This window comes from Carcharhinus amblyrhynchos, unplaced genomic scaffold (assembly GCF_965287045.1).
Source record: "Carcharhinus amblyrhynchos unplaced genomic scaffold, sCarAmb.v2.hapA scaffold_374, whole genome shotgun sequence".
Lineage (NCBI taxonomy): Eukaryota > Metazoa > Chordata > Chondrichthyes > Carcharhiniformes > Carcharhinidae > Carcharhinus > Carcharhinus amblyrhynchos.
The window spans coordinates 55,131-67,203 of NW_027650114.1; the positions used below are offsets into that span (position 1 = coordinate 55,131).

The 12,073-nt window shown below is 48.8% G+C and overlaps 1 protein-coding gene across 2 annotated transcripts in view; it reads left to right on the forward strand.

The window, feature by feature from the left end:
- The window catches only part of LOC145339268 (NMDA receptor synaptonuclear signaling and neuronal migration factor-like), a 98,184-nt gene that overhangs the window by 29,940 nt on the left and 56,171 nt on the right, over window positions 1-12,073 (forward strand). For both annotated transcript variants that reach the window (XM_080183677.1, XM_080183678.1), the window contains exon 4: window positions 5,519-5,594. In XM_080183677.1, the coding sequence (XP_080039803.1) occupies window positions 5,519-5,594 (76 nt within the window). The remainder of the gene's footprint in view (window positions 1-5,518; window positions 5,595-12,073) is intronic.

Below are 12,073 nucleotides of genomic sequence, written 5' to 3' on the forward strand. Positions count from 1 at the left end.
TTGCGAGTAGAATCTACTAATAATGGGCCCATTTGCCATTTTCGATCAGTCTCCCCTCACCCAGACCCCCCCCCCCCCCCCCCGAATGTATCATCGAACTGAGTGACCTGCGCAGCCGTTTCCAGAGGGCAGCTCGGAGCCAACTACTGTGGCTCTGGAGTCACGTGTAGGCCAGGCCGGGTAAGGACGGCAGATTTCCTTCCCCTAAAGGGCGTTCGTGAACCAGACGGGTTTTTGCGACACTTGTTGGTTTCCGTCACTGAGGGGCGAGCTTACAATTCCAGATTTTAGACCAAAGAACAACACAGCGCAGGAAACAGGCCCTTTGGGCCTACAAGCCTGCGCCGTCCATTCTAACACTCAGCGAGTGCCTCATTTCCAATCCTCCTTCTACCTACGACTCTTGTCTACATCTCGTGGACTCCACAATGAAGGGGGGTGGAAATTTAGAGAATTATATGTGCGCCAGATTAAGGGAGATCCAATTTAGGGACAATTTGTTACACCAATCAGCCTAAGAGCACATCTTTGGGGTGTGGGAGGAAACCGGAGCACCCGGAGGAAACCCACGCAACCACAGGGAGAATGTGCGAACTCCCACAGACACCGGCCCAAATCCATGTGTCTGCACAGCAAACAGTGATAGTCACTGAGCTGTCGTGTTGCCCGTCAGATGGTCCAGTTTAAGCGTACACTAACAACGTGAAGCACTAGGCAACTCTGGAAGCAACATCCAAGAGCAGCCCTCGCACGACCCACCGCGTGTATGTCCCTCGTTGGCCAACAAGGCGGACCCAATCGCCTGTGGATGTAAGAAAAAAAAGATGCATCAATAAACATACAATATTTTATTAACTGAATTCACATCTCACCGGCTGCGGTGCTGGGGATTCGAACCCGGGTCCCCAGCACGTGAGCCTGGGCCTCTGGATTGCTAGTCCAGAAACTGCACTCTCTCTCATTAATGGGGGGGGGAGGAGGAGAGTTGGAAGCTGTGGCTTTGCAGTGGAAGCTGCTCCCAGTTAGAAACTGTGCTGTATTGTATGGAAGGATGGGGGGGGGAATCTCACTGAGACACACAGAATACTGAAAGGCCTGGATAGACGGGACGGTGGGGGGGGGGAGATGTTTCCGTTGGTGGGAGAGATGAGGATCCGAGGGTACAGCCTCAGAGTACAGGAATGGACTTCTAGAACCAAGACGAGTAGATTTCTGGTGAATCTGTGGAGTTCATTGGCACAGAAGGCTGTGGAGGCCAGAACATTGAGTATGTTTTACGACAGAGATAGATTCCTGATTGGTAAAAGAGATGAAAGGTCGCAGGGAAAGGAGAATGGGGTTGAGAAGCTTATCAGCCGCGATTGGATGGCAGAGCAGACTCGATGGGCCGAATGGCCTAATTCTGCTCCTCTATCTTATGAAGCCAGCAGAACAACCTGACGGTGGATCTGGCTGGATTGTGACCGGGTGTTTTACAATCCAGAGACAAGAGCTGTACGTTCCTGAAGACCAGGCTGCTGGAATCTCAAAACTATGGAATTCAGGTGCTGAGGTGTGGGCCATGGGTGTGCCAGGATAGGGATGTCCGCCCTGAGGCTGGAGGGTCACGTACATCTTCCGAGCCCTGTTTATCTGCCTTCCAGCCTCCAGCACCTAACATCAGGCGGATTTGATGCTGCTACCTCGCTGCTGGAGTTTCCTGTCTCTCCCCCAGAACTCGTTCCAGAACTGGAAAGCTCTCCCTCATCTCTCCAGCCACACATCCACTTGCTCCTTCCCCCCATTTCTAGTTCTTTACTCGCTAATGTGTAGGGGCCAGAGCGTTGCAGGTGACACAGGCTTGGAGGTGTGTAAGGGTGTAAGCGACAAGAGGTGGAATGCACCAACGAGAGGCCGATGAAGTTTAATACAGAGAAAGTTGAGGTGATGCGTTTTTGGAGGAAGGGCCAGGTTTGGCAATGTAAAATAAAGGGTACAGATGAAGAGAGACCTGAGCATCTATGTACACGGAGCATTGAAGGTAGATAGGACAGCTCAAGAAAATATTTACTGAGATATACAGTACGTTGGCACAGTGGTTAGCACTGCTGCCTCCCAGCTACAGGGACCCGGGCTCAATCCCAGCCTTGGGCTATTAAGTGTACGGAGTCTGCACATTTTCCTCATGTCTGCATGAGTTTCCTCCCACACTTCAAAGATGTGTAGGTTAGGTGGATTGGCCATGCTAACTTGCCCCTTAGTGTCCAAAGATGTGTAGGTTAAGGGGCAATTTAGCGTGGCCAATCCACCTAACCTACACATCTTTGGACACTAAGGGACAATTTAGCATGGCCAATCCATCTAACCTACACATCTTTGGACACTAAGGGACAATTTAGCATGGCCAATCCACCTAACCTACACATCTTTGGACACTAAGGGACAATTTAGCATGGCCAATCCATCTAACCTACACATCTTTGGACACTAAGGGACAATTTAGCATGGCCAATCCATCTAACCTACACATCTTTGGACACTAAGGGACAATTTAGCATGGCTAATCCACCTAACCTACACATCTTTGGACACTGAGGGACAATTTAGCATGGCCAATCCACCTAACCTACACATCTTTGGACACTAAGGGACAATTTAGCATGGCCAATCCACCTAACCTACACATCTTTGGACACTAAGGGGCAATTTAGCATGGCCAATCCACCTAGTGTCCAAAGATGTGTAGGTTAGGTGGATTGGCCATGCTAAATTGCCCCTTAGTGTCCCAAGATGTGTGGGTTAGGGAGATTACGCATGGGGTTACGGGGATAGGGTGGAGGGGAGGCCCTGGGTAAGATACTCTATCAGATAGTCGGTGCAGACTCAATGGGCGGAATGGCCTCTTCTGCACTGTAGGTTCTATGGAACAGGATCCTGGGCTTTATAAATCGAGGCATAGAGTACAAAATCAAGCTAGTTATGTTAATCCTGTATAAAACACTGGTGCACTCTCGACTGTTTATTATTCATTGGTGTCACAAGTAGGCTTACATTAACACTGCAGTGAAGTTACTGTGAAAATCTCTTAGTCGCCACATTCTGGCATCTGTTTGGGCACATGAGGGAGAATTTAGCACGGCCAATGCATCTAACCAGTGCGTCTTTCAGACTGTGGGAGGAAACCGGAGCACCCGGAGGAAACCCATGCAGACACGGGAAGAATGTGCAAACTCCACACGGACAGTGACCCGAGCCGGGAATCGAACCCGGTTCCTGGCGCTGTGAGGCAGCAGTGCTAACCACTGCGCCACCCTGCATCCGGGTCTGGGCTCCACATTTGGGAAAGGTGAGAAGACGTTGGGGAGGGAACAAAGAATGGTTCCAGGACAGAGGGAGTTCAGATCCGAGGATAGACAGGACTATTCTCTCCAGAGAAACGATGACTGAGAGGAGGCTGTTCAGAGCTCCTGAGGGGGCCTAGGCAGAGCAGATCGAGGAAAAAACCCAGCAGCAGAGGGCATCGATTGAAGAAGATTGACAAAAGACTTTGATCCAACAGGAGGAAAACATTTCTGTGCAGAGAGTTGTGAGGACCTGGAACACACTGACTGAAGCTTTCAAAAGAGATTTGGATCATTATCCGATGAGACAACCTTTTGAGGGGAGAAAGGCGAGGAGGGGACTGGGATACTCTTATAGAGAATAGACATAGAGATGATGGCCTGCTTTTGCTTTGGTTGTATCACCATCAACACCCATATTGCACCAATATTTATACAGCTAGCACCAGCCTATGCATTAAAATCATTCTACGATTCAAAGTTCTGTTAGATTCAATAACTCGGGGTGTGAGTAAATCAATGGGATCGCGGTTTAGGAACTTCCATTGTTTGAATCTGGATAGCCCACAAGTTTGGACAGTTTTATGCCATAGGACATGGCCACTGCGATTTGAGGCTTTGGTTTTGTACAAGTACCGGTACTTTTGGGCTTCTCTAGCCACTCTCTTCCCCTGAATCTGGGAAAGAAAGCTAGGACGCTGACCTGGATCATTCCCAAGTGTCCTAGTGTACATTGGCCTTTATAAATCGGAGTATCGAGTATAAAAGTTGGAGTGTTATGGTAAGGTCATATAAGGCATTGGTGAGGCCAAGTTTAGAGTATTGTGTACAGTTTTGGTCACCTAGTTACAGGAAGGATGTAAATAAGGCGCAGAGAAGGTTCACAAGGATGTTGCCGGGACTTGAGAAGCTGAGAGAGATTGAATAGGTTAGGACTTTATTCCCTGGAGCGTAGAAGAATGGGGGGAGATTTGATAGAGGTGTATAAGATTTTGATGGGTGTAGATAGAGTGAATGCAAGCAGGCTTTTTCCACTGAGGCTAGGGGAGAAAAAAAACCAGAGGGCATGGGTTAAGGGTGAAAGGAGAAAAGTTTAAAGGGAATATTAGGGGCGGGATTCTTCACGCAGAGAGTGGTGGGAGTGTGGAATGAGCTGCCGGATAAAGTGGTAAATGTGGGGTCACTTTAAGAAAAACTTGGATGGGTTCATGGATGAGAGGGGGTGTGGAGGGATATGGTCCAAGTGCGAGTCTGTGAGACTAGGCAAAAAATGGTTCAGCACAGACAAGAAGGGCCAAAAGGCCTGTTTCTGAGCTGTAATTTTCTATGGTTCTATGGTTCTCGTTCACTGACGTGACTACTGGGGGCCCCTACAGCCTCTGTGTCTCGTCAGCTTCAACCGCTGACCCCTGTCGCTGCAATGATGTGGAGATGCCGGCGTTGGACTGGGGTAAACAGAGTAAGAAGTCTGACAACACCGGGTTTAAGTCCAACCGATTTATTTGATAGTAAACTCACAAGCTTTCGAGGTTTCCCTCTTCGTCAGGTGAATGGAGAGTTCTGGCCTCAGACAGAGCATATAACAGCACAGACAGTTTACAGATTACTGATTAGAATACAAATCTTTACACCTAACCTGCTGTTCAAGTCTTAAAGTGGCCGACGATGTGAGTGGAAGGAGCACTGATCACAGGTTACAGAGATGTGTATTGTCTCCAGACAGTACAGTAAGTGAGGTTTTACAAACCCAGGCAAGTCACGGGGGTTACAGACAGTGCAACATGACATGTGCCTCACTTACTGTACTGTCTGGAGACAATACACATCTCTGTAACCTGTGATCAGTGCTCCTTCCACTCACATTGTCGGCCACTTTAAGACTTGAACAGCAGGTTAGGTGTAAAGATTCGCATTCTAATCAGTAATCTGTAAACTGTCTGTGCTTTATATGCTCTGTCTGAGGCCAGAACTCTCCATTCACCTGACGAAGAGGGAGTCCCCTTGAAAGCTAGTGAGTTTACTATCAAATAAATGGGTTGGACTTTAACCCGGTGTTATCAGACTTCTTACCCTCTTGCTGCCACATTAAGCTCTTCAGGCACCTCCCGGCTCTCCGTTTTAAAATGACCTTTCCGAAATCACTTTACTACTAATCCCTGGCTGGATAATCTTGAGTGAAATGCGTTTCCCTTTTTCAGATGACGTTCCAATTCGGACTTGGTTCCCAAAGGAAAACCTCTTCAATTTTCAGACAGCGACCACCACGATGCAGGCGTGAGTATAACAAACACACTCAATCCGTGGAAAAGCCCAGAGTGCGCCTCTGATCATTGTTAGGCTGAGAGAGAGAGAGAAAAAAGTCGCGCCTGCTTTTTAAAGCTTATTTCCTAGTGTCACAAGTAGGCTCATGTTAACACTGCAATGAAGTTACTGTGAAAATCTCCGAGCTGCCTGAGGGAGAAGTGAGCATGGGCTACACACCGAACCAGTACGTCTCTCAGACTGTGGGAGGGAACCGGTGAACCCGGGGGAAACCCACGCAGACACGGGGAGAATGTGCAAACTCCACACAGACAGTGACCTGAGCCGGGAATTGAACCCGGGACCCTAGAGCTGTGAAGCAGCAGTGCTTAACCCACTGTGCTACCGTGCCACCCATTAACCTAACCCGCACATCTTTGTGTGTGCTGTGGGAGGAAACCGGAGCACCCGGGGGAAACCCACGCAGACACGGGGAGAATGTGCAAACTCCACACAGACAGTGACCCGAGGCCGGGTGTTGAACCCAGCTCCCTGGCACTGTGAGGCTGCAGCGCTAACCACCGTTAGCTACCATGTGGCATTATTCAATAATGGATCGCAGCTTAATCTGATGCACAACGTTCAAAGCGAGGTATGTGTTTTATTGGTCGTTATGCTGCTGATCTTTCTGATCTTTTTTGCTGATCTGATTCGGGGTGGCACAGTGGCACAGTGGGTTAGCACTGCTGCTTCACAGCTCCAGGATCCTGGGTTCGATTCCTGGCTCGGGTCACTGTCAGTGTGGAGTTTGCACATTCTCCTCGTGTCTGCGTGGGTTTCCTCCGGTTTCCTCCCACAGTCCAAAGATGTGCGGGTTCGGTTGATTGGCCGTGCTAAGAAATTGCCCCTTAGTGTCCAGGGATGTGTAGGTTAGAGGGATTAGTGGGTATAATATGTAGGGATATGGGGGTAGAGCCTGGGTGGGATTGTGTTCGGTGCAGACTCGATAATAGAATCCCTACAGTGCAGAAAGAGGCCCTTCGGCCCATCGAGTCTGCACTGACCACAATCCCACCCAGGCCCTACCCCCATATCCCTACATATTATACCCACTAATCCCTCTAACCTACACATCCCTGGACACTAAGGGGCAATTTCTTAGCACGGCCAATCAACCTAACCCGCACATCTTTGGACTGTGGGAGGAAACCCACACAGACACGAGGAGAATGTGCAAACTCCACACAGACAGTGACCCGAGCCGGGAATCGAACCCAGGACCCTGGAGCTGTGAGGCAGCAGTGCTAACCCACTGTGCTACCGGGCCGAAGGGCCTCTTTCTGCACTGTAGGGTTCTATGATCTCCTATCTTTTAAATAACCTGCCCTCTCAGATGGGTAAAGGAAGTCCATGGCACTATTTTGAAAGGTGTGTCCTCGGCAGTGTCCTGGCCAACATTCATCCCTCCACCCAGACCAGAGTGTTGCTTGCTGTTTGTGGGAGCTTGCAGTGTAGGCTGCAGGCTGCCACATTTGCCCGTGTAACAACTGCAAAGAGTAATTAATTAGCTGTGAAGTGCTGGGGGAACGTCTCGGACACGTGTAATAAGCAATATAAATGCTAATTCTTTCATTAATTGTGCACCTTTGGTTGCGAGGTCCAATCAGTCAGACTGTGTTGGAAGTTCCCTTTGGAAGACGGACGTATCATTTGATGATTACACGGGGGCCTCGCAGGAGCTAAAAATTCCTTGCCGTGGGAATTTCGCAGGACTAAGCTCTGACTCATGGCGGAGATAATGATCCCTGTTTGGAACTGAGACTGAAATTGTCGCTAGTTGTGTTGTTCCAGTCGTTCTCTCTGCACTGTGGCCAACACAGAGACACCAACACATCTGAGGCTCCTGTGGGTAGCAATGAATGGGGGTGAGGCCCCCCCCCCTTTTCCAAACTGTTCTTGCGCAGGAGTTGATTGACTTCCATTGTACAAGCTGTACAATACCACGATAGGAAAGAACCATTGCCTTTAAAACTCCACGTTACACTGGCTGGAGTGTCACAGGTAGACTCACATTAACACCGCGATGAAGTTACTGTGACAATCCCCTAGCCGCCTCACTCTGGCGCCCGCTCGGGTACACTGAGCCTGGCCAGTGCACTCAACCAGCCCATCCTTTGGACTGTGAGAGCGCCCGGAGGAAACCCCACGCAGACATGGGGAGGATGTACAGACAGTGACCCGAGCCGAGAATCGAACCCAGCTCCCTGGCGCTGTGAGGCAGCAGGCGCTAACCCACTGTGTGCCACCCCGACACTACCTGAGGGAGTATTTAGCCCCCTATACGCTGTAAATTAACAACACCGATACTGAGACCTGCACAAACCGTACAGCAGCACCAGAATGAGCTGCATTGACATAGCAACATCCCAACGCCCTGTGCGGCAGTGAAATCTGATCAGTGTTGGCACTGAGTCGAAGGAGGAGGTATTGGAATGAAAGCTTATTAAGAGATCAGTTTTAAGGGAGAACATTAGGAGAGAAGAAATAGGGGTAGGACTAGACCGTTCGGCCCATCAAGCCTACCCCACCATTCAATGCAATCATGGTTGACCTTGGGTTTTGACTCCCATTTTCCAACCCGCACCCCACTCCCTCCCCCTCCCCCTGCACCCCCCCCACTCCCCATATCCCCTAATTCCCTGATAACACACTCAACCTGTGGAAAAACCCAGAGCTTGTTTGATCATCGTTGGGCCGGTGTTGCTGAGAGAGAGAAAAAAGGTCCTGTCTGCTTTTTGAAGGTGATTTACAAGTCGGCTCACATTAACACCGCAATGAAGTTACTGTGAAAATCCCCAAGCCGCCACGCTCCAGCCTGTCAGATACACTGAGGGAGAATTTAGCGTGGGCGATACGCCTAAGCGGTACGTCGCTCAGACTGTGGGAGGGAACCGGAGCACCCGTGGGAAACCCCACGCAGATGCGGGGAGAAAATATTTAAGCGGTCTTTAATATAGTCAACCACAGCCCTCTGGGGTAGAGATTTCCAAAGACTCGCAACCCTGAACCATCAGCTACTTGTCTTGAGACTGTGCCACCATGGGGGTGGTGGAGAAGTTCACTGCAGAGAGGTGTGAGCTGATGCATTTTGGTAGGAAGAACATGGAAAGACAATATAAAATAAAATTCTTAAAGGGGTGCTGGATCAGAGGGACCTGGGTGTATATACCTGGGTGCAGGATCAGGTGGGCAGAGCAGTTAGTAAAGCACATAATATTCTGGACTTTATTAAAAGAGAGGCATGATGTGGAGATGCCAGCGTTGGACTGGGGTAAAGACAGTGAGAGGTCTCGCCTGCTGTTTAACCTGGTGTCGTGAGACTCCTTACTTTATTGAAAGGGACAGAGAGTACCAGAGCAAGGAGTTTGTGCTGAACTTGTACCAGACACTAGTTAGACCACAGCTGGAATATTGTGTACAGTCCTGAGTGCCACATTGTAGGAAAAGTGTGAATGCACTGGAAGGGATTTACAAGGATGGGTCCAGGGATGAGAAGCTTCATTTACGAGGATAGATTGAAAAGTTGGGGGCTTGGAGAGAAGAACGCTGAGAGGAGATTTGATAGGGATAGCGTATATCTATAGAATAGATTGGGAGAAAAGGTTCCTGCTTGTAAAAGGGTCAAGAAACGGAGGGCAAGGATTGAAACTGATTTGCAAAGGAAGCAAATTTGACGTGAGAAAATAATTTTTGGCACGAGTGGTTGGGGTTTGGAATGTTCCACCTGGATATGCAATGGGGGCAATCTCAGTTGAGCCTTCCAGGAGGATATTAAAGGATAATTTGAATGGAAACGATGTGCAGGGGGAGGGGGGAAGAGGCAGGGAAGTGGCACTAAATCATGATGTTCTTTTGGAGAGCCAGTGCAGGTGTGATGGGCCAAATGTCCTCCACCTGCACCAGTTCTGTGATTCTATGATTTCCCGACCAATCGCTCAGCGTATCGAACCTCAACAGACTTTTGCAGATTTCAATGAGATCGCCTTTCATTTTCCTAAACTGCAGAGAATAGAAATGCAATTTACTCGATCCTTTACCCCAGGACATCCTGTCGGCTCAGGTACCAATAAGTGGAGCGATTTAGAGAGGGAATTCCAGAGCTGAGGGTAAAAAAAATCCACACGATGTGGAGGTGCCAGCGTTGGACTGGGGTAAACACAGGAAGAAGTCTCACAACACCAGGTTAAAGTCCAACTGGTTTATTTGGTAGCAAAAGCCACTAGCTTTCGGAGCATTCCTGCCCCTTCGATCACCTGATGAAGGGGCAGTGCTCCGAAAGCTAGTGGCTCTCCATAGAGAACTCTCCATTCACCTGACGAAGAGGGAAACCTCGAAAGCTTGTGAGCCCATTATCAAATAAATCAGTTGGACTAAAACCTGGTGTTGTCAGACTTTTTACTGTGTTTACGCCAGTCCAACGCCGGCATACCCACATCATGACATCCTGTGAGGCCAGAGGAAGACTAAAGTGATAGGGAGTGTGGAACGAGCTGCCAGATAAATGCGGGGTCACTTTTAACATTTAAGAAAAACTCGGACGGGTTCATGAGTGAGAGGGGGTGCGGAGGGATATGGTCCAAGTGCACGTCAGTGGGACTAGGCAAAAAATGGTTCAGCACAGACAAGAAGGGCCAAAAGGCCTGTTTCTGAGCTGTAATTTTCTATGGAAAGGTGAGGGCATGGAGAGTTTGAACTCAGGGAGCAGAGTTTGAAGTTGAGGTGTTGGAGGGAGCAGTGTAGGCTGGTGAGCACAATGGTGAGGGGGTGAAGAGGACTTAGAACATAGAACATTCCAGCGCAGTACAGGCCCTTCGGCCCTCGATGTTGCGCCGACCAGTGGAACCAATCTAATGACCCTCAAACCTAAACTATTCCAATGTTATCCATATGCCTATCCACTGACCATTTGAATGCCCTTAAAGTTGGCGAGTCCACAACTGCTTCAGGCAGGGCATTCCACGCCATCTGAGTAAAGAACCTACCTCTGACATCCGTCCTATAATTACCACCCCTTAGTTTAAAGCTATGTCCCCTCGTGTTAGCCATCACCATCTGAGGTAAAAGGCTCTCACTGTCCACCCTATCCAATCCTCTGACCATCTTGTATGCCTCAATTAGATCACCTCGTAACCTTCTTCTCTCCAATGAAAATAACCTCAAGTCCCTCAGCCTTTCCTCATAAGACCTTCCCACCATACCAGGCAACATCCTAGTAAACCTCTGCACCCTTTCCAATGCCTCCACATCTTTCTTATAATGCGGCGACCAGAACTGTACACAATACTCCAAGTGCAGCCGCACCAGAGTTTTGTACAGTTGTAACATGATCTCACGGCTCCGAAATTCAATCCCTCTACCAATAAAAGCCAACACACCGTACGCCTTCTTAACAACCTTATCAACCCGGGACTTGGTGAGAGTAGGGAAGTGGGTAACAGAAAATGAATGACTCCCTAGATACAAGAGCTAACACTGAGATCTACGTGAGCCGCAGGGTATGAAATGCACCTTGTCCTGGTCTTTGTGTACAGCTATTATGTACAGGAGAGGAAATGATCGCAAGTAGTGCAGTTATTCTTGTGAGGATTTGTTCTGTTTTATCCGCTCTGTACAGCGCGCGCAAGGAAGGTGTGTGACCTCGCTGGGGCTTAAGCCCTGGTGGGGGGGGGGGGGGGGGGGTCTCCGTACCCTAAATAGCAGTCCAGCAATTTGGGACTAATTGGGTGCCGTCCAGTATTCAAGCATTTGGCTGAAGCATCTCTGACCTATCGATGGGTTTGCGCTGAATGTGTGAGATATGCCAGCACTCGAGAGCTCCGCTCGGTGTTTAATGAACTCACGCTGAATATTGAAAAGCAGAGGGTTCAGACAGCTCGCATGTACGGCCCAGTGCTGCATTTACAACAAAATGTAAATGTACTATACCAGCTGTGCTGCATGCATTATGTAATAACCTGCAGGCTTTCAACCCTACTGCCTGCCTGACGATAATCCACCCTAGCAGTGGACAGATCAAGTCATGAAAAGGATCGGTAATCGCTCTGATCGTGAAAGCAGAGAGCCGTTCAAAGCCCTGACATTATCACTTGTGTTTTGCACGCCCCAGAATTTCATGTTCCTCTGATGTGTTACCTAGGCAATGGGTTAAACAGACACACACACACACATACATACATACATACACACACATGCATACACACACATACATGCATACATATACACATACATACACACACACACATACATACATACATACACACACATGCATACACACACATACATGCATACATATACACATACATACACACACACACATACATACACACACATACATGCATACATATACACATACATACACACACACATACATACATACATACATACACACACATGCATACACACACACATGCATACACACACACATACATACACATGCACACGCATACACACAC